The 23,570-nt window shown below is 42.4% G+C and overlaps 3 protein-coding genes and 2 non-coding genes across 6 annotated transcripts; 3 read left to right on the top strand and 2 right to left on the bottom strand.

Moving 5' to 3' along the window:
- Positions 1-452: 452 nt before the first annotated feature.
- On the top strand, positions 453-5,134 carry LOC115688817 (UDP-glucuronate:xylan alpha-glucuronosyltransferase 1). Of its 2 annotated transcripts, XM_056312092.1 has the most exons (7): positions 453-600; positions 752-986; positions 1,085-1,548; positions 2,466-2,672; positions 2,800-3,428; positions 3,549-4,575; positions 4,654-5,134. In XM_056312092.1, the coding sequence occupies exons 3-7, from the start codon at positions 1,496-1,498 to the stop codon at positions 4,829-4,831; spliced, it is 2,094 nt and encodes a 697-aa protein (XP_056168067.1). In that variant the 5' UTR covers positions 453-600; positions 752-986; positions 1,085-1,495; the 3' UTR covers positions 4,832-5,134. The 2 variants fall into 2 exon arrangements, with proteins under 2 accessions (XP_056168067.1, XP_056168068.1); XM_056312093.1 differs by lacking the exon at positions 453-600 and having other exon boundaries at positions 740-986.
- Positions 4,992-5,063, top strand: TRNAC-GCA (transfer RNA cysteine (anticodon GCA)). The gene has a single exon. It is a non-coding gene; the product is annotated as a tRNA-Cys (tRNA).
- Positions 5,135-6,097: 963 nt separating the features above from the next.
- Positions 6,098-6,169, top strand: TRNAC-GCA (transfer RNA cysteine (anticodon GCA)). Its single transcript has one exon. It is a non-coding gene; the product is annotated as a tRNA-Cys (tRNA).
- Positions 6,170-7,305: 1,136 nt separating this feature from the next.
- On the bottom strand, positions 7,306-9,738 carry LOC115688819 (probable pectinesterase/pectinesterase inhibitor 51). The gene is made up of 2 exons (XM_030614740.2): positions 8,763-9,738; positions 7,306-8,182 (listed from the first exon to the last, which is right to left on the bottom strand). The coding sequence occupies exons 1-2, from the start codon at positions 9,736-9,738 to the stop codon at positions 7,488-7,490; spliced, it is 1,671 nt and encodes a 556-aa protein (XP_030470600.2). The 3' UTR covers positions 7,306-7,487.
- A 6,972-nt stretch (positions 9,739-16,710) lies between these two features.
- On the bottom strand, positions 16,711-19,195 carry LOC115688787 (probable pectinesterase/pectinesterase inhibitor 51). The gene is made up of 2 exons (XM_056312592.1): positions 18,053-19,195; positions 16,711-17,726 (listed from the first exon to the last, which is right to left on the bottom strand). Exons 1-2 carry the CDS (start codon positions 19,152-19,154, stop codon positions 17,041-17,043), a joined length of 1,788 nt encoding a protein of 595 aa, XP_056168567.1. The 5' UTR covers positions 19,155-19,195; the 3' UTR covers positions 16,711-17,040.
- Positions 19,196-23,570: the final 4,375 nt, after the last annotated feature.

Raw genomic sequence — 23,570 nt, 5'->3', positions numbered from 1 at the left:
TTTTTCCCCTAAGATCACTACAGCCTTCATCTTATCCGTGCTTATTATAAGCCTAAAAAAAGGGACAACGTGGAGGTTGCAACTCTCTAACAAACGACAGCACACCTTTTAATATAAAATGGAGACAATTCACAGGAACTTTTTAACTTAACCAAAAAGCATCGACTATAATTATCAATTGGTTTAACAGTCAGCTTTCTAACAGATCACAGGCATCTTCAACCCACGGCTTCAAGTACAATAATAGGTTTACTCTGTTTGGTAAGTGAGATGGGACATGAGTTGACTCGCATTCCATTGTCATATGCATCATGCATCTTCAACTAATCTGTTCTCTTCAACCTAATGGAGCAACTACCTCCAATGATGACAATTTTATGTTTTGTACTTTTGGAGAAAAAGGTTAAAGATTAGAGCAATGTGTTTTTCCCACTTTTATAATGATCATTTTTACCATTTCTTTGGGATTTGGTGGCTTGGTACAAGCTGAGAGGGCTAGTGGTCTATCCATTTTTATAACAATTGCTGCTCAGCATGTTCTCTGTATTTTGTAGAGCTGGCCTGCAAATTCCTCTCTTCTGCATTTTCTGAAAATTCAATGTAAGTTTATGTTTTAGTGCTAATAACTAACGAAAAAGTGACATGTTTTTCATATTGAATTGTCTTTTCATCTATTTACGCGAGTTAGTGTAACCGAAACTTGAACTCGATATCAACTTCGAGAAAATTACAGTTGATCTATCTTTGCCAGGACATCAGGGTAAAGTGGGAGAGAAGTTGCAGAAACATACAGGGGAAAGAAAATAATGAAAAAGTTGGTAACTTGGTATTGGTGATGAAGCAGTTCTAAAAACAATGGAAAGCAAAGTGTGAACAAGAATTCAAACAGAAGCCATATCCTCTCTATATTGACACCACTTAGACCTGTCTCATCTCATTTTCTTCTCCATGTCATTCGGAAGAAACCACAGAACCACATAGGTTTTGTAAGTCTCTCTCTTTCTCTCTGTCTCTCTCTCTCAACTGCGTTAATACTATCGTTATTGATCAAGTTTCATCTGATAGTTGGTGTTTCTTCAATTAGTTCTCTGGCTTTGTATATGTAATGTTCAGCGGTCCAGGATTTCTGCTGTAGTTTCTTCTTCTCCAGGGAATTTTAGTTAGGGAAGTGTTTTTCTAACCCTTCTCTTGGCTAGGAATGTGGAATGTTGTAATGTCACAAAAGGACCTTAATTTGGTTTTCGTCGAATTGTCTGTACATAAACAGCTTCTTGACACAACAATCTTCTCGACTTTGCTTACTCACCCACTTCTTGATTCTGTCATTCTTTCTGTGGTATTAAGTAACATCCTTTTTTTTTTCAGCTTATCAAATCATCATTGCCAACACATCTGGTTTAGCCTTCTTCTGACCATGTTTGATGATTCTTCCACACTGTTTTGTCGATCAGATGGTGGATTCACCAGCTCCGAGTAAATCCAACAGAGAGAAGTAATGGGAAGTTCAGACGATAATCTCGAGATCAAACACAGATTGTCATTGTCAAAGTGAGTTTCTTCTTCATTCAAATATCAGATTTTGTTTCATTAAATCCATGAGGGAGCTTACTTACAGAGAAAGCTTCATTAAAAAAGTTGAAGTCCCCTGAAACCTGAAATTTAGCAGTAATAAGCTACGCAATTTTAGTTTTTACATCTTGATCAAATCCTTAAAATGGCAACGCTATGTAAATTTCAACATGCTCTGGTTGCAATTGCCAAGTCAATGTGAATTCTATGCAGTCTTAGAGAAAGCCTCCTCATAACAGTCTGCTTCTACCTACTTATGAAGTAGACCAATGTCTTTTTCATGAAGAATGTACATCGAAATTTATATCAGATGAACACTGCCGCATAGTTTTGCACAATGTACACATCGGTATATAATGTCACCAAAAGTCTGATCTCAGGCTCAAGGAATTTCTTTGTGAACCGTTTAGTCAAACTAATTGATCAACAATCTAGAAAAGCAGCTGGTGCAGCAATTTGCTTCTTCCATGAACCGTTTAGTCAAACCAATTGATCAACAATCTAGAAAAGCAGCTGGTGCAGCAATTTGCTCCTCATCTGCAAATTGTTCGGCTTTAGGATTAGAAGACAAACGCAGTCTCAAAATATCAGTGAAAACACAGAACTTTTAGAGGTTCATACTTCAAAGCATGGACGTGAAACAAGCACTTGTCTGCCAATTTACTTTGTATCCATTGTGACGGTTGAGGATTTTATTGTGTCCTCTGTTCTGACTAAAGATAGACTTAACATCTGAATTCACTTTACGAATATCTTCCATTTTATAGTTGATTTGCTACATCTATCGCACATATTACGAATAATTCTGTGAAGCTGCTTGAAATCATCTATGACTTTCATGTGCTTTCTCATTTCTTTTGTTTGCTGACCCATTCATCAATGGCTACTTGAATCAGTGAAGAAATACACAAGAGGAAACTGCAGCGGAGTAAATTCAAAGGAATTGACAAATCTTTCCAGTTGCCCCTCCAATATAAAAGTGCAAACTGCAAGTTCTCTTTATTGAAATTTCTCCTTACCATCACCATATGCGGCACGTTGGTCACGATACTCTACCATCCCGAAGTTTACAATAGCGAAAGTCTATCATCGACCACGATTCGGTAAGAAATAATTCAAACACATTTACACTGTTCATATAATGCTCTATGTACAAACACTTGGACAAGCATCAATATCTTACTCATTTGCAGGCAGCAGGCATAACTTTCTTGATTCTATTGCTTGCAGGCCAAATTTTGTCAACAGATGGATATGGGGCGGATCAGACCCACGATACACGTCGCATTTGGACATAGATTGGGAGGATATAATAGACGTAACAGACAGCCTAAATGGGAAAAACGACTATCATGGAATCGGCCTTTTGAACTTCAACGATAGCGAAAATGCATATTGGAAGCAGCTTTTCCCGAGGGCAGACCACATTGTTCTGTCCCTGGAATATGCTGCCAAAAACGTCACTTGGGATTCCTTATATCCAGAGTGGATCGACGAGGAAGAAGAAACTGAAGTACCCATTTGCCCAAACCTACCGCGCATCAAACCACCGGCTGTGCGGCTTGATCTGATCGCCGTGAAACTTCCATGCAGGAATGAGGGCAATTGGTCGAGAGACGTGGCGAGGCTCCACTTGCAGCTCACAGCAGCGCGGCTCGCATCATCGGCCAAAGGGAGCTATCCGGTGCATGTCCTCTTTGTCACCAAGTGCTTTCCGATACCCAACTTGTTCACCTGCAAAGAACTTGTCGTGAAGATGGGCAATGTTCGGCTTTACAGGCCAAATCTGAGTGTCCTGAGAGAGAAGTTGCAGCTCCCTGTTGGGTCATGTGAACTTGCTCTCCCTCTCAATGTCAGAGGTCAGTTCTATAACAAACTCTCTCTCTCTCTCTCTCTCTCTCTCTCTCGGAAACTATTTATGCCACCATCTTATATGCTATCCCATATGTGATGTCATAAGTCCGGTTTCTTGCGAACAGAGCGGGTTTACACGGGAGATGCGCGCCGAGAAGCTTATGCGACCATCCTTCACTCTGCTCATGTATATGTCTGTGGGGCAATAGCCGCAGCTCAAAGCATACGAATGGCCGGTTCGACCCGTGACCTCGTGATACTTGTGGACGATACGATAAGCAACTACCACAGGAGTGGTCTGGAGGCAGCCGGTTGGAAGATCCGCACAATACAGCGGATCAGAAACCCAAAGGCCGAGAAAGATGCCTACAACGAGTGGAACTACAGCAAGTTCCGGTTGTGGCAGCTGACCGACTATGACAAGATCATATTCATCGACGCCGACTTGCTCATCCTCCGAAACATCGATTTTCTCTTTGCAATGCCCGAAATTTCAGCCACCGGGAACAATGGCACGCTATTCAACTCCGGTGTCATGGTGATTGAGCCTTCAAACTGCACATTCAACCTTCTGATGAAGCACATCAATGAGATAGAGTCCTACAATGGCGGCGACCAAGGCTACTTGAACGAGATCTTCACGTGGTGGCACCGGATCCCGAGACATATGAACTTCTTGAAGCACTTCTGGGTCGGCGACGAGGAAGAGAAGAAGCGAATGAAGACTCGGCTCTTCGGGGCCGATCCCCCGATCCTTTACGTGCTTCACTATCTAGGAGTGAAGCCATGGCTTTGCTTCCGGGACTACGACTGCAACTGGAACGTCGACTTCTTTCAGGAGTTTGCCAGTAACGTCGCGCACGAGCGGTGGTGGAGAGTGCACGACGCGATGCCGGAGGTCCTGAAGCAGTTCTGTATGTTGGAGTCGAAGCAGAAGGCGCAGCTGGAATGGGATCGGAGACAGGCCGAGGAGGCCAACTACTCGGATGGGCATTGGAGGATCAAGGTCAAGGACCCGCGGCTAGGCAAGTGCATCGACAATTTGTGTGACTGGAAGAGCATGTTGCAACACTGGGGCGAGACCAACTGGACCGACGATGAGTTCCGCACGCCCTCACCTCCGGCGATCTCTACGGCATCTCTCTCGCAGTTGTGAGTACCTGAGGATGAGAGACTGATCTTCCAGTGATCGGTTCGATTTTTCTTTTCTGCCTCTTCCTATTGCATAAGGTGTCTGATAGAGACCCTCCTTGATTCTTCGAGATTGGATTTGACTGCAAACGACAACAACTGGAGAAACAAGACTTTTGTTAGAAGAATCAAGAATGCCGTTCATCTTACTGTATCTCGTCTCGCAATGCTAGAAGAATCAAGCACCACTCCATCACTGCATCACTTTCTACTCTGAAAAATCAAGACAATTTCTATGAAACTTGTACCTGGAATTAAACGTCGCTTAGTATCATATAATACCACACGAGAAATATGAGGACATCACTTTGTTTGGTACAGAGCAGGGTCTTATGTTTTAAATATAAAAAAAAGGTTATCAATAGTGAAGCAACAAGGGGTCCATAGCTCAGTGGTAGAGCATTTGACTGCAGATCAAGAGGTCACCGGTTCGAACCCGGTTGGGCCCTTAAATTTCTCTATTAATTTCTTTTGGCTTTCTGTGCCTTATCTAATTAAATCTTAGTTTATTTTACTCACCTTACATAATATAAATATGACATGGAAAAAAAGGAATCTTTCGTTTTCTTCACAATCCTAGAAGGAAGTCTTTCAATTCTTAGTTTATTTTACTCACCTCGCATAATATAAATATGACATGGGAAAGAAAGGAATCTTTCGTTTTCTTCGCAAAAAATTATAATCATGCGAGATTACACTGCGTAACCTCGTGGGGAAGGAAAATTGTCCAAAAAGTCGTAAACCTATTATACGGAGGCTAATTCAGTCTTAAACCTTTCAATTGTGCTAATTTAGTCTTAAATCTTTTGACGAATTGATAATTTAGTCCTAAATCTTTAAATTGTGCCAATTAGTCACAAACGTTTTGACGATGTGATCCTTCCGCCCAAATATCTATATAATAGGTTTAAGACTAAATTGACAAATTTTCAAAATGTTTAGGAATAAATCGATACAAAGAAAAGTTTATGACTAAATTGGCAAATCGTCAAAAAGTTTGGAATTAAATTATCACAACTAAAAGGTTTGAGACCGAATTGGCTTCGTACAATAGGTTTTAGGACTTTTTGCACAATTATCCGACCACAGGGAAAATTTTTATTGAAGCAAACACATGATTCATAGCTAAGTGGTAGAGCATTCGAGTGTAGATCAAGAGGTCATCGGTTCGAACCTGGTTGGGCCCTTTAAATTTCTCTATTTATTTTTTTTGGCTTTTTTTTTCCTCTTTGGATTATACTAAACTTGTGCCCACTGACCATGAAGATGTTTAATTAAACATTAGTTTATCTTACTCACGTCGCATAATATAAATGTGACGTGGGAAAGAAAAGAATCTTTCGATTTCTTCTAACGATGATTGTTGTAGAAGGAAGTCTACCCGGTTGCATGCCCAATTAGAAAATCGTAATTATGCGAGGTTACGATATGTAACCTCATGAAAAATAGGCCGGGGGAAGTAATTACTCTTGAAAGCAACGTGGGGTCCATAGCTCAGTGGTAGAGCATTTGACTGCAGATCAAGAGGTCACCGGTTCGAACCCGGTTGGGCCCTCTAAATTTCTCCTTTAATTTTTTTTTTTTTTGTCTTTTCTTGCCTCACTGGATTATACTAAACTTATGCCCGCTGATCATGAAGATTTCCAATTGAATCTCTGTTTAGTGAGGATTGCTATAGAATAAGTCTTCCAGTTGCATATCCAATGAGAAAATTGTAATTATGCGAGATTATGCTGCATAACTCCATGGAGAATAGGCCACGGGGAAGTAATTATTCTTCGAAACAACATGGGGTCTATAGCTCAATTGGTAGAGCATTTCACTGCAGATTAGAGGTCACCTGTTCGAACCCGGTTTGGCCCTATGAATTTCTCTTTGAAATTTTTTTTTTTGACTTTTTTTTGACTTCTCAGGATTATACTAAACCTGTGCCCCCCTGACCATGAAGATGTCCAATTAAATCTTAGTTTATATTACTCAGGTCGCATAATATAAATGTGACATGGGAAAGAAAGGATTCTTTTGTTTTCTTCAAACGAGGAGTGCTACAGAAGGAAGTCTCCCAGTTACATATCTTATGAGAAAATCGTAATTATGCAAGTTTATGCTGCGTAGCCTCGTAGAGACTAGGCCACGGGGAAGCAATAACTCTTGAATACGTAAATCCCTATGTGAATGACCTTTTGACCGGTTAAAAAAGGAGTTTGGTGCACAAACCTTACCCTAAGTAAAAAACAAAGGTAATACCACAAAAAATCTCAAATTGATATACTTGTAATAAAATTACCTTAAATTAATTTTTTGATCTCCAAAATACAAATTGGTACACCTATGACAAATTTACCTTGCGTTAATTTCCGTTAAATTTTACTATCAAATTGTTTTGATAAATGACACGCGTCAGTTGACGGATATACCAGTTTTGGATTTTACCCTCCGTTTGTCACAAGTGTACCGGTTTGTGATTTTATTTTTTATTAATCCAATTTAGCGGAAATTAACGGAGAGTAAATTTGTTACAAATGTATGAGTTTGAGGTTTTTTATGGTTAAAAAAATTAGTTTGTCACAGGTGTACAGTTTGGGGTTTTTAATGGTCAAAAAATTAATTTGGGGTAAATTTATCACATGTGTATCAGTTTGGGATTTTTGGTGGTATTAACCCTTTAAAAAAACAAATTCTGCTCGTATGTGAAGAATTCTCTAAAACTGCAGAGATGAGATTATTCATTTCACATGTCTACATGCACAGAGGATGGGATTTAATCTTACATCCCGCTACTCTAGTAAACATACAAGCACATGCCGAGGTTCTTCCCAGATCTTCCACAAACACAACCATGTCTAATCCATCGTCCCTGACATAATTTCGATTCACAGTAGAGAAGCCGACGAAGGAATCCACTCATTGCCCTGGATGAAGTTCTGCACGGAGTACTCGTTCGTGTGCTTCGCCGGGATGCGGCTGCTCCAAGAAACTCTCCCCGACAAGTCCGACCCGGGTCCTGAATTCCCAAACTCTCCGTAGTAAAGCGTTTTCAGCGCGAAATCCTCCCTAAAAGGCATCCATCCCTCCCGGGTTATGAGCTCTTCCATACGACAACCAATGAACACCGTCCTGGAGTACTCTTTCCAGGGCCTGCCCAAGAAGTTCTTGTGCACTTTAGGATTGCTGCGGTACAGTTCCATGTACCTCTCCGTGCCATTGATCAAGCAATTGTGGAATATAAGGCCCGTCGACTGAGCAGGGTCTGTCCTCCCATGGGCCGTGATTGCGTTGTTCTCGCCCTTCTCGGGAGTGACTTGCCGGGGCCGCACCAGGATCGTGCAGTCCTGGAACACCGCGGCGGCGTTCCCGAAAATGAAGTCCACGTTCCCTTCGATGTGGCAGGATTTGTAGAACTGGCGGAGAGAGTGGGCATAGAGAGTGTCTTGATTGCCCAAGAACTCGCAGTCCTCGACGACAGACAGGTCACTGTCTGATCTGAAGGCCACGGCTTGGTGGACATCCGGACCGGCCGTGTTCTGGAACGTGATTCCACGTGCCATGAATCCATCCCCGAATACTCCTACATTCGTCGATCAAACATCATGCCGTATTTTTCTCCATTAACCGAGTTCGCTTTTCTCTTTACTAATAGCTAGATGTGCTGCGAAGATAACTTCAATTTTTCCTCAACACAGAATCACATCAAGGAATAACAGCCATTTAATCAGAGTGAGCAGATCATCATATCACCCTAATTTCACAATGCAGGTGAAAGCAACAGGAGCAAACACATCCACAACCACAAGTTTCAAAAGGAAAATAGTGCAAAGAGCGGTGAAAGGCATATAAAGTCAGGGGTCCACGGTGCAAAGTCACTCCAGCAAAACAAGGCTCAAAACCAAAGCTCTAATCTGGCCGCCACTTCCTACTCCAGCTGTAGTAATAATGATTCACCACCACATTTTTTATTGCTTTGCTGCGATCCACTTGTAATGCATTGCATCGCACCACCACTTCTAACATCTTTTTACTGTTTTGCCACGCAACCTATCTTCCTTAGATCCTTCCACTAACCTTAATACGATAGAGACAGAAAGACCAAGGCGACAAAAGTAAAAGCCTCGGAAAAACCGAGAACATGAAAGAAAAGAAAAGCGTACCAACAGTAGCCGTATTGTAGGTGAAGGTTCCGGGCATCGCGGCGTTCAGAGACCCCGTAATTACCGTCTTGCCCACGCCGTCGCCGACGAACACCACGTTCTTCTTCTCCACCGGAACCCTCACAATCTCCTCGTACACCCCTTCCTTTATGTGGATCACGAACCTCCTCCCCCTCTCGCCGTTGTTCGGCGCCGCGTTCACGGCGTCCTGCACCGTCCCGTGGCACCCCTGACCCCCGTTCTTGCACACCGTCGCGTCCGCCGTCAGCCCCCGCGGGACCCCGCCGGCGAACCCCGAGGCGGGCCCTCCGCCGGGGCCGGACTCCCAGATCCCGGCCCGCTCGGTGGCGGGCGGGCTCCAGGAGTCCATCTGGGGCCCGCGAACGTCGTACGCGACGATCATGCTCAGGGCGTTGCTGGTGAGCGACATGAGGGTGTCCAGGTACGACATCGTGTGGTCCACCATCGCCGTCTCGTTCGAGTAGCTCAGCTCGGACCAGCAGTTGTACTGGTACTCCAGGGCCGCGCTCATGTACGCGCGGGCGTCCTTGATCCTGCCGCGGGGCAACGCCGCCGACACCGTCAAGCTCATCCGGTGCTGCGACAGGGGGAGGATCTGGAGGCAGTTCTTGGAGTGGACGGTGAGGTTGAGGCTGCGGTGGCCGGAGGACGAGGCGAGGACGGACTTGAGCATGGACTGGGCGGTGTTGAGGCCGTCGGAGGAGGCGGCGACGGCGGCGAGGATGACGGAGAGGGAGGGGGAGGGGCGCTTGGTGAGGGGGGGCTTGGAGCGGGAGAGGGAGGAGACGCAGAGGTCTTGGAACCTGGTGGCCCGGCAGGCCCGGATGACCTGGGGCGGGACGAGAGAGAGGGAGGAGTGCGACGGGTCTGTGAAATGCGTACGGTGGTCGGCGGCGGCGGAGGTGGTGGAGAGAGGTAGGACGGAGAGGAGGAGGAGGAGGAGGAGGGCCGCCATGGATGAGAGGATGGAGACGGAGGAGTGTGATCTGTGGCCGTGCGGACAGTGGCGAGTATTATTAGAGCAAGACATTGAGTGTAGTGAACCTGGGGACTGTTTTCAATTTTGTCCTTTTGGGGCCAAATTACGAAAACCAAAAAGAAAAAGGGGTTCTCTTTGAAATCTGTCCCCTTAACCAATGACCAAAATGCTTATTAAGCATATTAAGCAATTATACAGAACATTATGAGACTCTTGATGCATTCGAAATGGCAATAATTTTTTTCTATACTCATTGCTTCACGGGTGTTTTCAGGACACACGTTAACGAAATTGTTTTTACTTTGTGGTGGGTTCTGCTTCTTGGTGTTCCATTATGCTTTGCTGATTTCACAGGCTACGCAAAGAACATTCATTTCGTGGTTAAAAGTTTATCGTAAGCTTGGAGTTGAGGAGTCTAATCCAAGGCATGAATAATGATTATTATGAGACGGCCGATCCACATAGAATATGACCAATGTCGTCGTACAAAGCCCTTATACTTCCAAAGTTATCGTACCCGCAAACAACAAATGATTTATATTTTACAAGAGGTGACATTAATGATTTTGTCTCCGGCATCCGGCCAGCTGGCCGGGGTGGGGGCGGGGGTGAGGCGAGGCGGCGACTGAGAACGTGGGGTCTTCGGCTTGCAAGTTCGATACCTCAAAAGTATGGGTGAGCGGTTCAAGATTCCGTACAGGTTCCACCTAAATTTTGGAGCCTACCCATGAGAACATGTTCATCATTTCTTAGAACCTGAAACCTACCTTACATCCATTGGAACCTGAAACCTACTCCATCACAAGTTCCAGGGTCGATTCCAAAGTCTATCCAGGTTCCACGTGTATTATTAATTGAACAATTACAGTGAATCATTACATTTAATAACCATCACTTGCTGTTACAATCCACTTACCACAATTTATATTTAGACATACGATAAATATGAAACATTAACAAATCATAAAATGAAAAGCTCAGACTAGTGATTTCAGATCATATACTCATTATTTACCATGTATACCTTGAAACCCAAAACCTATAGGTTTCCACCAGTCAAGTTCTGAAATTCCACGTTTTGCCTTGGAACCGTGCTTTACACAAAAGAGCCCACCTTGCTCAATAAAGAGAAGTGCACTTGCCGGTTATCACTTATCATCACCTAACAAGGATGACAAATAAAGGTACTACGAGAAAGAACGCAAACATAAAGGTCGCAGCAGCTATCGCACTACAAATTCATTGAGGTATTATAATTATTGTCCATTCACAGTATGATGTTACGTCGTAATTCCTATTACAGTTAAAATTCGTAAAAACCGTTTCGTGCATCCCTATGTGATAGCTCATGTAACATCGGCTTAGAAATACATTCTATTTTCAAGGGGCTATTGGTGAAAATTTTCCTTGAGTTTTTCAAAATTATGAACTACTTTCACACGATGTCAAATGATTTAATGTTAGAAGTACGTGTTATGTTGACTTTTGTCTTTTAGGACATTAGTTTATGTTAATTTGATAGGGATAATGATACAAATAGTCCTTGAACTTTAACCCAATATGCAATGTAGTCCATGAACTTTCAATTTGTTCAATGTGGTTTCTGAACTTTTGGTACATGTTCAACTTAATCCCCGAACAATATGAAAATGTTTAATATTGTCCTTTCATTAATTCAAGTTCAAGGATTACATTGAACATTTTCATATAGTTCGGGGATTAAACTAAACATATACCAAAAGTCAAAAAAATCATATTAAACAAATTAAAAGTTCAGAAAAAAAATGTTTAGGGATTATATTGCATATTGGGATAAAGTTCAGGAACCACATTGAACATTGGGCCAAAGTTCATGGACCATTTGTGACATTTTCCCTAATTCATATAGTAAGACCGCTCACGTGTGCGTTGTATTAGAAAGTTTCTTGTCGGAGAATTGATACAATATGAACCAGTTAATATATCCTAGTTGGCTCATAAGTCATTAACTTAGGCTTTTGACTGAATGTGAGCCCAACTGGATATATCGACAGGCTTGGACTTGGATTACTTCTTGGCAATCTTCCCAGGTGAAGGTATTGGACTTCCGTTGGCGCTGTCAACAATATTTATGCTCGATAATTTCATGGCACATGCACTTATTCCAATTTTTCCACCATTTCTTGAAGAGATAATGACATAAATGGTCCATGATTAGCCCAATATATAATGTAGTCTCTTAGCTATTTATTTGTTTAATGTGGTTATGAAACTTTTAGCTGCATATTGTTCAATGTGGTTCCTGAACTTTTGGTACATGTTCAATGTAATTCATGGATTATATGAAAATATTCAATGTAGTGATCATATTGAACATATTAAAAGTTCATAAATCACATTGCATATTAAATTAAAGTTTAGGAATTAATCAAGGAATTACGTTGCATATTAGGCATAATTCAAAAACTATTTGTATATTATTTTTTCTTTCTTGAATTATGAATATAATTTTCATTTGTCAAAAAAATTAAGAAAAAAGAATGACATCATGGCCACAAGAAGAGGCACGAAAATTTCAAACTCTTGTTGACTAAACCAAGGAATTTTGAAACTCCTTCTTTTGACTAAATCTCAATCTCTTTTGACAAATTTTCTGAGAAAATCATTATTATTTTAATTTTATGTCCTATCAACTGCTATGCCATGAAATTAGCGAAGGACGCTCGTCACATCCAGTGCATCTACCCACCACATGGCGCCACAGCACAGACGGTGAACGATTAGCAACATGTCGACATCGCCAGACATAAATGCTGAATTTATGGCATGTCTTGCATTTAAATTTCACAGTGGATACAGGAACTAAAAACAAGAAATTTGGGCATGGGGATTCCTATTGTCCTACTTTAAACACAAACTATCTTAACCAAATTGACCGGAAAAATACATGGAAAGTACAGAAACATTACCGGCCTAATTCCTTCAAAAAACTACCAACTTCAGATCCAATTTTAAATTTGTCCCGCGTCCAAAAATTCACTGATTTTTTGAAAATTATGAAGTGTCAGGAGGCTGATGTTGTTCCTTATGAAGGTGAGGATGTTGGTGAAGACGCAAGCTTTGATAATGAACCTCTAATTAGTTCTAACAACGATAATTTTGAAAAAAATAAACTAGTGGCGATTTTTGGACGCGGGATAAATTTGGAACTATAATGAAAGTTTGTGATTTTTTTAGACAATTAAAATTTTGAGACAGATATTAAGTTGAAAGTTTTTTTAGGGAATTAAGTCATTATGAGTGCATCTTTATAAACAACACCTACATATATGAGTATTGTATTTTACAAAAAAACGAAAAACAGTAAATGTATATTTGCATTTAAAGTGTAGTTTTCGGTTCTACTTTATATCATTACTCTATTTGTAGATAGGTTTGAGAGGCCCGGGATAAGAGAGTACTTCGTCAGGTGCCTCTGGAGCATTGAATTGACTATCCACTCAATCAATCACGAAATACAAAGTGTCATCAAACGGTTTTTGTTAGAAGGAAAATAAGTACCTTCACAAAATGTGATATTATGCTACTTGCTATGTGTATGGTCACGTGATATTCTCTGAAAACACTTACAAATTTCTTTTCCGGTTTAGAGATATTCAAATGGATTCGAAAAAAGTCAAAAGCCGTGGGGAGGTAGTGAAAATTTAGAGGCTACCCTAATTAAATCTCTATCTACCATGGTAGGCCTATGTCAAAGCCAATTAATGAGCATTACCTGCTCTTTCGAAATGGTTGGGAATTGAAAGGGTGTCAGGTTGCACTTTTGTTTCGCTCTACCTACTCTCATGTGCCCGTTGAAATGCTAAGGATGTGATAAGCTTTTACCGCAATTTAACATCTACACGAGGGAGTAATAAAAAGGCATCGAACCAGAAGCTGATAGGGGTTTGTTTGCACCCTTGAGATCGTTCCAACTGCTATGGGAAAGGCCTTGTGCAATTTCTTTTGGAAGTCTATCTAATGAAAGATAAATTCGATGTGATTGTGAAAACTTAAAGTTATCGAGTCATTATTGGTTTGAAAGAAGAAGGGGGGGATAAGGAGATTTCACCTACAACATGATTGATTGATTAAGGTATTGTTGACATAAAAAATTGCCCAAGTCCCTGAATATCGATTTGAACAGAAAAAGACCGAGCTCGTCATGATTGAGGTAAAATTTGCTAAGTCATTTTAGTCGGCAAATCTAGGTAATCGACAAAGGCGATGAACAATTGCTAATAGGCGATATAAGAGAAAATCACTAAGTGTTGAGCCACAAGTGTTGGTAAATGAAACTTGGTTCAGTCGATAAAGGAACCAAAGCTGAAGTAAAGATCGATGAATCAAGAACAAGATGAGCATTCAAGTCACGAAGCCAACAATTTCAACCGCAAATGATAATGGCCGAGAAACATAAGCTGATATAACCGTTAGGAAGAGGCCATGATCAACTGTTGACGTGAGGCAAGTGATGAGGCCGTGATCGTTGAGTTGTGGTCCTTTTGATAACCGTTTGTAAGCACATATTGCTAAAGTGCAGGAGTCATGTAGAATATTATTTGCTTTCTTTGTAGCTGTTGATAACTGTCACTATTAGCTATAAGTATTATAATTGTCATTTGAGCTAATGACTGCCAATCAACTAATGAACACCAGTTGTTTAATTTTATCTTCCTATTATTTTTACATTTCAATACCTTTTTATATAGTTGTTTGTGATTGCCTCCCATCTTTGTATCTTTGATTTTCTCATCAATCCGCGTTTCCTGTCCAATAATCAATAAAGGATCATTCACATCCTTTGTTGTCGCTCTATGTAACCGTTGATATCTAAAAACCTTTCTTGTTAAGTTTCAATCTGACCCCTTTTTGGAACTTTATAAGTGACTATTAATAGAGATTAAGAGGAACCCCTATTTCAACTACAGATAACCTTACACACATTAATTCTTATTGATTGCAAAAAAGATTAGTATAAACCCTTCTACAAGTAAGCACATATAAGTTCTTACGAGGAAAACAGTAAAAGACTTTTCTTTAGGGTTTCCTCGGTTCCTCGCAAAAATTGGAATCGGAAGTCAGATCAGAGCGCGCTGGAACTCCAAACCATGCTCAATGGCAAAGCCAATACACTGCCCGATTGCCTTCTGTCATGTCGAGATTGTGCGGGCACAACTTTTAAGGCTCTGTAAAGCTCTGACCGATTGAACTATTAGATTCTGTCCTATTCCCCAAATGTTTTACGGCCAAGAAAGGCATCTTAGAAAAGCAAAGCGCCACCGTCCGAGGCCCTTCATCTCGTCACACCACCAACTCCTATTGGCCGATTGGCACAACCTCTCCCAGCTTTATCCCGTGATTTAAGGAACCAGTCGGTCCCCCGAGCGGATGAAAGTTGACGTGGGTCACATTCCAAGCCTAACCTCCCTCGGGACCAACAAGGGATAGTAGACAAATATTCACCTGTCGTCCTTCTCGACGAGGCCTTTCGGAGTTTCGCCTTATTCAAGAATCATTCTTCTAATCAATTCGTTAGCTAATTCATCGTAACTTTGAACTTGCTTCTATTAGGAAACCTCAAGAAAGCCGCCGTGTGCTTTTATGTGATCATAAGGAAGTAGCTGGACATCTATTTATAGGATAAAGCCTTTATTTAAGAATAGCGGAATTGAAGAGGAATGGCGTTGAGGTAACACGTTGCGAGATGATTCATGCGATTGGGAGCCCATGACGACACCATGCCATGACCCAAGGTGTAGAGTCTCGTATATTGAGAGCGCGCGTGATAATCATTATATTTCTCTATTTTTCTATTTTTCTATTTTCGAAAGTAGGTTTGGAATAAATTTTTTTTTGTTAACGCAATTTCTTCTTTCTATTTTTAGAATAAATTTTTACTCTAGAAATAGGTTTGGAACATAAATTAGAAGTAAAAATTTATACTTTTCTATTTTTGGAACAGAAATGAGAAATAAAAACTCTTCTCATTGCTTGCTTTCTCTACTGGCCGGGCCACCCACCCACCCACCGCTCACCGTCGGCCCCACCTACTGCCTGTCGTCGTTAGCTGCTGTCCGTCACTGTCCGCCGTCGCCTGCTGTCGCCCGCTGTCTGTCGTCATCTGTTGCCCGCTGCCTCCCACCGTTAGCCACTGCTGTCCACCGCCACTGTCCTCCGCCCTCCACCGTCGCCTAACGCCAGCCACCTCCCGCCGTCGCCCATCCGGGAGAGAGAAATTTTGTATCGTTATTAAACAAATTTCTATTTCAGGAACAGAAATTTTGTGTTGTTATCAAACGTATATTTTGGCTAAAAAATCGTTCATTGAATAGAAATAGAAAAATCTGTTTCTGGTCAGAAATTGATTTCTGGAACACAATTATTATAATTGGCGCCCTAATTGCAAACGGACAACTTCTGACTCAAATGACACTTGGGACATGTTAGAGAAGTGTTGGACGGAAGGAGCAGTCCAACATTTCTGTCAATTCCCACAAGTGCTCCTGCCACCAGCAATTTCCTAACCCTTCTTCATGCGCATCTCAGAAAGAGCCATTTCGCATTCTTTTCAGGGGGAAAAACATGGCCTCTTCCTATACCCAATTTCCAATCCCCGCAACTTTCTGTGGCCACGAATGAATGAACCGATCATTATTGACCTTTTATCTTTGCCTACAAGTCAAGCAAGATGAATGCTTTCCCATGTCACCAAAGCAAGAAGTCCCATGCTCCCACTACCGAGTGTACCAGCAGTGGTCGGTCTAGTGCCATCGGCGGAACAGATAATGTAAACATCAGCACATCACGCCATGTACAGACAACTTTGCAGTAGTCATTGATACCGAGTGGGCTTGAGTTTACATGTTGCAACTACATTGGAATCATTGTGGGAACTTGCTTGAGACACAAACAGTTGCATCCAGCAACGAGAGACCAAGAGGTACAAGACATTAATAATCATCGGATCAGAAAAAGCATAGAAGGAAAAGGTCTACAGAACCAAACTCTGCTTGCCTGCTCTATACATGAACCGAAAACATCCTTCGACAGACAATGTAATTTCACTCACCCAGAATGGTAACTTGACCAAAACAGCCGATGCCACTATTTGATTCAATGAAACTACACAATTTTGATAGCTTTCATGCACATCAAACGGGTGAGAACTGCAGTGTCGTGGGTTCAAAAAACTCCCCATCTCACTCGTCTCTAAACTAGAAATCTTGACCTTATTAACTTTCTCTTTATCATCTCGGATCAAGAAGATGTCGGAATCCACTCATCTCCTTGAATGAAACTCTTCACCGAGTACGTATCAACATGTTCGGCCGGGACCTGACTACTCCACGACACTCTGCTCGACGTGTCGGACCCTGGCCCAGTGTTCTTGAACTCCCCGTAGTAGAGGGTCTTCAGGGCGAAATCTCCGCTCCACGACATCCAGCCCTGAGGCGTGATCAGGGCCTCAAGGTTGCACCCGATGAAGACCGTCCTCGAGTACTCCTTCCACGGCCTCCCCAGGAAGTCCTTGTGCACTTGTTGCTTGCTCCGGTACAACGCCATGTACTCCTCGGTGCCGTTGACCAAGCAGTTGTTGAACACGAAGCCCGTCGACTGCGCGGGGTCGGTCCGGCCGTGGGCCGTGACCGCGTTGTTCTCACCCTTCTCGGGCTTGACCTGCCGGGGGCGGACCAGGATCTGGCAGTCCTCGAAGTAGGAGGCCGAGTTCCCAAAGATGAAGTCCACGTTGCCCTCAATGCGGCAGGACTTGTAGTACTGCCGGAGGGAGTGGGCGTAGAGCGTGTCTTGGTTCCCTAGGAACTCGCAGTTCTCCACGACCGAGAAGTCGCTGTCCGACAGGAACGCCACCGCCTGGTGGGCGTCCGGACCCGCGGTGTTCTGGATCGTGAGCCCGCTTGCCATGAATCCGTCGCCGAGCACTCCTGCAACAAATTCGTCAATGCTAATCAGATGAATGGTCCTCCACAAATTGCAAATAGCACACAATGTCGACTTCAGTTCACATTGGACAAGCTTCGCGGCACATGCCATGTCCCGACAAGAATTAATGGTTACTCTATGGACAACTATCACACGCCAGCTTGAATTAAGAACAATTCCTATTAGATCTTGTCAGCGTCTACGTAAAATTAGGAGGCGAATCAATAGTAAAGTACCATAAGATTGCTTACAAAATTTACTATCGATGAGTACTAAATTTGATTGAGAACATTCTTCCTAGGAACGTAAGTATGTGACAAAGACTCACCGACGGTGGCAGTGTTGTAGGTGGAAATCCCAGGTTGCCCCACGTTTGACGACCCCGTGATGACGGTTTTGCCCATGCCGTCCCCCAAGAACACCACGTTCTTCTTCTCGAACGGAACCCTGACCGTCTCCTCGTACACCCCTTCCTTGATGTGGATCACGAACCTCTTCCCTCCGCCGCCGCCGTTCGCCGGCGCGGCGTCGACGGCGTCCTGCACCGTCGCGTAGCATCCGCTGCCCCCGTCCTTGCACACCGTCGCGTCCGCCGTGAGGCCCGGGGGGACCCCGCCATCGAACCCCAGGCCCGACGACGCCCCGCCCCCGCCGCCGCCGCCGTCGAGGCCGTCCTCCCAGAACCCGTCGCGCTCCGTCGCCGGGGGACGCCACACCGCCGTGCCCTTCCCGAACCGGTCGTACGAGACGAGCATGCTGAGGGCGTTGCTGGTCAGCATCGTCAGCGTGTTCAGGAACGCCATGGTCTGGTCGACCTGGCTCGTGTCGTTGGCGTACTTGAGGGCGGACCAGCAGTCGTACTGGTAGAGCAGGGCGGCTGAAAGCCAGGCGCGGGCGTCCTTGGTGCGGCCGCCCGGGATCGCGTTACCCGCCGCCGAATCCGTCCGGCGGCGGGAGTTGGCGAGGTGCTCGACGCAGTTCCTGGCGGCGGTGGTGCGGTTGATGTTGCCGGCGGAGGAGGAGAGGATGGAGTCGACCATGGACTGGGCGGTGGCGAGGCGGTCGGAGGAGATCTGGAGGGCGGAGAGGATGAGGTCCAGGGAGGAGGGGGCGGGGGGGAGGCGGTAGGGCTGGGAGGCGCAGAGGTCGGGGAATCTGGTGGACTTGCAGGCCTGCTGGATCTCCGGGGACGAAGGGGAAGAGGAAGGAGTGGAATGCGGGGCAGGGGGAGGTTTGGGGAGGTGGGTGTGGCGGGCGGAGGAGGAGGACGAGGAGGAGAGGAGGAGGAGGAGGGAGAGGGAGAGGAGGGAGAGGAGGGAGAGGGAGGCCATGGAGATGCAGAGGAAAGAGGTGGGCTTGAAGGGGAGCGGGAGAGAGGAGGAGGTGGGTTTTATAGGTGATCTCTTGTTGGAGGCGTAGGTGAGTGTCATGGCGTTATGGTTCAGGGCGGGGGAGGGGGCGTTGATTTTGGAAGGGTGTGATTTGGTAGACTGGAATTATATGGCGGAAAGAGAGAGAGAGAATGGGATGGTGGGTCGATGGGGGAAAAAGATGAGTTCACGAGAGGAATTGGAGTCACGGGTGGGGATCCAATCGTTGGTGATGGAAGCTCACGGATTCACTGTTCAATGTCCAGTGTCTTTTAGAGAGAGAGAGGGAGAGAGAGAACAGGGGTTGCAGTTGCAGGAGTTCTTGTTCTTCTACAGTTCCGTCGTCAACAGGGTGGTATTGCGGTTTCGCCGTAACAAGTATGGGATCTGCAGCTTCGGTTTTTTCCTTTCTTTTGGCATACGAGACCGATGTTCGTATTTTGTTGGGAAAATACTACAAAAAAACCTCAAATTATGTCACTTATGACAAATTTATCTTGAACTTTTTTTTGTGACACGAAAAACTCTAAACTATGTCACTTATGACAAATTTGCCCTAAACTTTCCGCCATGGCCGGCGGAGGGAAGATGAAAGAAAGGAAAAAAAATGAAAATGTCCTTGGGCCAAAGTATTACGAGGTAAATGTGTCACAAGTGGCATAGTTTGGAGTTTTTTGTGTCACAAAAAAAAGTTCAGAGTAAATTTGTCACAAATGGCATAATTAGAGGTTTTTCGTGTTACAAAAAAAGTTCGGGGTAAATTTGTCACAAGTGACATAGTTTGGCTTTTTTGTGGTATTTTTCCTATTTTGTTTTGAACTTATTTCGTCAAATATGGATTCTTTGTTTATGTTATTTTCGTGAATTTACTGACAAATGTCATTATTAGGGATTTGGTGCAAGAACGACAAGTGATGGGTGGAGAATCCTAAATTATACTGGTTACTTTGGGATGTTTTATAGAGTTTTTGGCTTTGGCGAGGCCTCGACTCTCACGGCCTGGGCGAGGGCCGCCCTCACGGCCTCTAGCGAGGGCTTGACTCTCGCGGCTGGGCAAGGATTGCCCTCGCCAGCCACAATGGAAAAAAAATAAAATTAAAAAATATTAAAAATATTGAAATTCGTAAATTTTGTCTAAGTCAGCATCATTCGTGTCATGTAGTCGATTAGTATTCATGTCTGCGATTTTCTATCAAAATTGGCATGATGGACTATATTGGTAAATTATCAAAATGTTTAGGACTCAATTGGTACAATTAAAATGTTTAGGACCGAATTGACACCGGTGCAATGGGTTGGTGACTTTTTTTTGGTATTTTCCCCGTTCAAGAGGTAATCCTATCTCCAAATAATGGTCATGACAGAACCATATAAGTTATTATGTTAAAGTGATTTGTATGTCTTACTCAAGGGACTTGACATCCTAATTGAATTGGGTGTAGGCCTCGTTTGGTTCAGCATTCCTAAGGGGTTTTGGCCTCGAAAATCCCTTAGGGAAATGCTGGGGCGTTTAGCAAGCATTCCCGATGGACTTTAGGTCGAAAGGCAGCATTGGAAATGCTCAAAACTCAAAAGCTGGTTTGGACCAGCTTTGGGCTTTCAGCATTTGGCAAATGCCGAAACCAATTTTTTTCTTCCCAAACTACCCTCACTTATTCTTTAATATTCTGGTTTTGCCCCTTGTTGTTACTATTTATCTTTTTTGTGCGAGGGCGGCTGGCGAGGGTTGATGACACTGGATCGGGACGGCAAAGGGCCGGCGAGAGGCTAGCGAGGTCGTATGACCTAGGCGATGGCCGCCTGAGGAAATCATTTTCCCCACTTTTGAAGGTAGGAAAATATTTTCCTTGACTCATATATTTTTCGTGAACCCAACGCCGAAAAATATCTTCTTGGAAGTTGTTTTCTACAAAATAAACGGAGCCTTAATCATGGTGACCCAATCGACTTGATTCCTTCTTCGAATCAATAGGCAATTGCTAAATGGGAAGTCCACTTTCATTCCATGGCATTGGCTTAGTTAAGGAATGGAGTTTTGCCTAAAGATTAGAGCAAAACACATGCTCGATTTCCCGCCCCGGAAAGTGCAAATAATTTCACGTTCGAGCCACTTATCCAATGAAGCTTATAGTAAATTATACTTTTGTAGATTATTTTGTTCATTTGTTTTAAGTGGTACTTCACTTATATTTATCATTTCTCATTTGAGCTCTAGGGTTGTCCTGGCCTTCTGGGTATAAATAAAGTTGGGCTCAAATTCCTGTCGGACCTTGAGTTTCATTTGCACTTGTAAAATTTAGAAAAAAAAGAGAGTATTTCAATGGGCTTGCATTTGGGTTTGGGCTTTTTACACGGTGGGGAAGGGCTTTATCTTGGATTAACGGGCCATGATTTACACTGAAATGACTTTTCACTTCACGATGTTCTTCGTGATTGTTTGTTGCATGATATATTCACTACAAATCCTAAAACTTATCACAAAACTTTAGGACTCGATTGAATCAATTTGATAAGTTTTAGGACTTGATTGCACCTTTTGCAAGTTTTAGGACTCAATGGCACTTTTGTGACAAGTTTTAGGACTTTTAGTAAACATATCCCGTGTTTGTTGTAATGAAATTGGTATAATTCTTCTGTCCAAAAAAGTAGGGAAAAAACCTTGAGATGGACCGAATTCCAGTTGCATGGATCACATTAGTATAAATATATTTCACTATTTTTTCGATTGATCCCCTTTTACAAAAAAAAAAACAAAAATTAAGAGGAAGTACATACTTACATAAATTATTTCGCAGAAAGGCACACTTCAACAATCTAAATACATGAAAGTGGGCAGGTTGACTAATTTGTTGACCACGTATAATTAAGGGAGTGTAGCTTCCAATGCTAATATCCCCTTCATCTACTTCCACCTTTTATTCCCTCTTTCATATATATTTTTATGTATTTTTCCCTTAACTATTTTTCATGCAATTGTCTGAAAATATACAGTTTTTATGTAGTTTTCAATATTTGATATGACAGAATACGTTAAATCCTAGTGCACCATATGATAATACAAGTTGATCTCGACATAAATGCAGATTTGGATTCACATTACAACACACTTACTTTTGCCTTTATTTGATATGCATGGGCCGTTTAATTTTAGAATTAAATTAACAAGGAGTGTAACATAGTTACCGTATCGGTATCAAAAAACCTTCTTTGTCGACCCTATGTTAATCTGATGTCTTTGAAGTCATCTATGTACTTCTAAGCTTATAAGGTGAGGAGGTTATGTTTTTTGTTTTTCTGTTTTTCCATGAAAAATATGTTATTAGCTAGCTACATCTGATACGTAGATTATCATATATATATATAAGTCGTGTCTCGAATTTTTTAATGATAAGTTGTTGCAAAACACCAAATATTTTTGGACATAAATGAAAAAGGTACAAATTCATTACATATCTATTATTTTCTCCTCTCTAAAGGTTTGATAAAAAAGTTGTTCATTGTACATCTTTTAATCTTAGAAAAATTTGGACTCAAATCTATACGTATTACTATTCTTAACATGCCAAAGACACGGGTTATTTGCTATCCCGAAAGTTTTTTAGAGGTTCTTAATAAAGATCGCGTAGATTGAACCGCCGGGAACGGATATTTGAAATTAATGTGCATATCTATTATGATGCCTATGTACGTAGCTACGTATTTATGTTTTTGATAGGCTTAAAATACTAGTGGTCATGCTGGCCAAAAATCACGATTGAATGAGGAGTGTCGAATTTAGAGTAGTTGAAAAAAATGCAAAGCATATGAAAATGTATCAAAACAAGTAATATAATAGAAGGAGCAAAGTACTTTTGCCGGCACTAGGATGGTCCCATTTATTGCACCTCATGGGACATCATGGACTAACGAAACACAAGATAGTGTAGTGTCTTGTCGTGTACCCATCAAAGTTTTAGGACAAAATCGACATTATACAATTTGCAATCACGTTCCTTACGTAATATCATATCAGTTCGGAGTGTCCTTATTTTCACACCATCTACATATACGTTAGTTAATACCTAATAATTAACAATACTTAATTGGTTATTGACATTCACATCAACACGTTAGGCATGAGACATCATGCACTAGTGAAACGCAACATGGTGTGGTGTCTTGATCCATCAAAGTTTCACGACAAAAACTAGATTATGCGTGCGGCATGTCGTACATATGCCAAAGGGATAGTACTGACTCTAATATCATATTAGAATATTCAACTCAAAAGTTTAAGCTAATAGATGGAGGGAAGTCGCATGAATATAAAAAGTATATAAAATTCATTATCAAATGACGTGGGATAATATTTTAATAATGCAATTCACAATACGTTAATCACGTTCTTTATTTAATATCATGTCAATCCGGAGCGTATTTTTACACTATCCACATATATGTTAGTTAATACCCAATAATTAAGAATACTTAATTAGT

The sequence above is a fragment of the Syzygium oleosum genome, unplaced genomic scaffold, assembly GCF_021117445.2.
Source record: "Syzygium oleosum isolate NSW1041296 unplaced genomic scaffold, Sole_v2.1 Sole_v2.06, whole genome shotgun sequence".
Lineage (NCBI taxonomy): Eukaryota > Viridiplantae > Streptophyta > Magnoliopsida > Myrtales > Myrtaceae > Syzygium > Syzygium oleosum.
The sequence above is the reverse complement of the archived record's forward strand: the minus strand, read 5'-3'. Positions and strand labels throughout refer to the sequence as shown.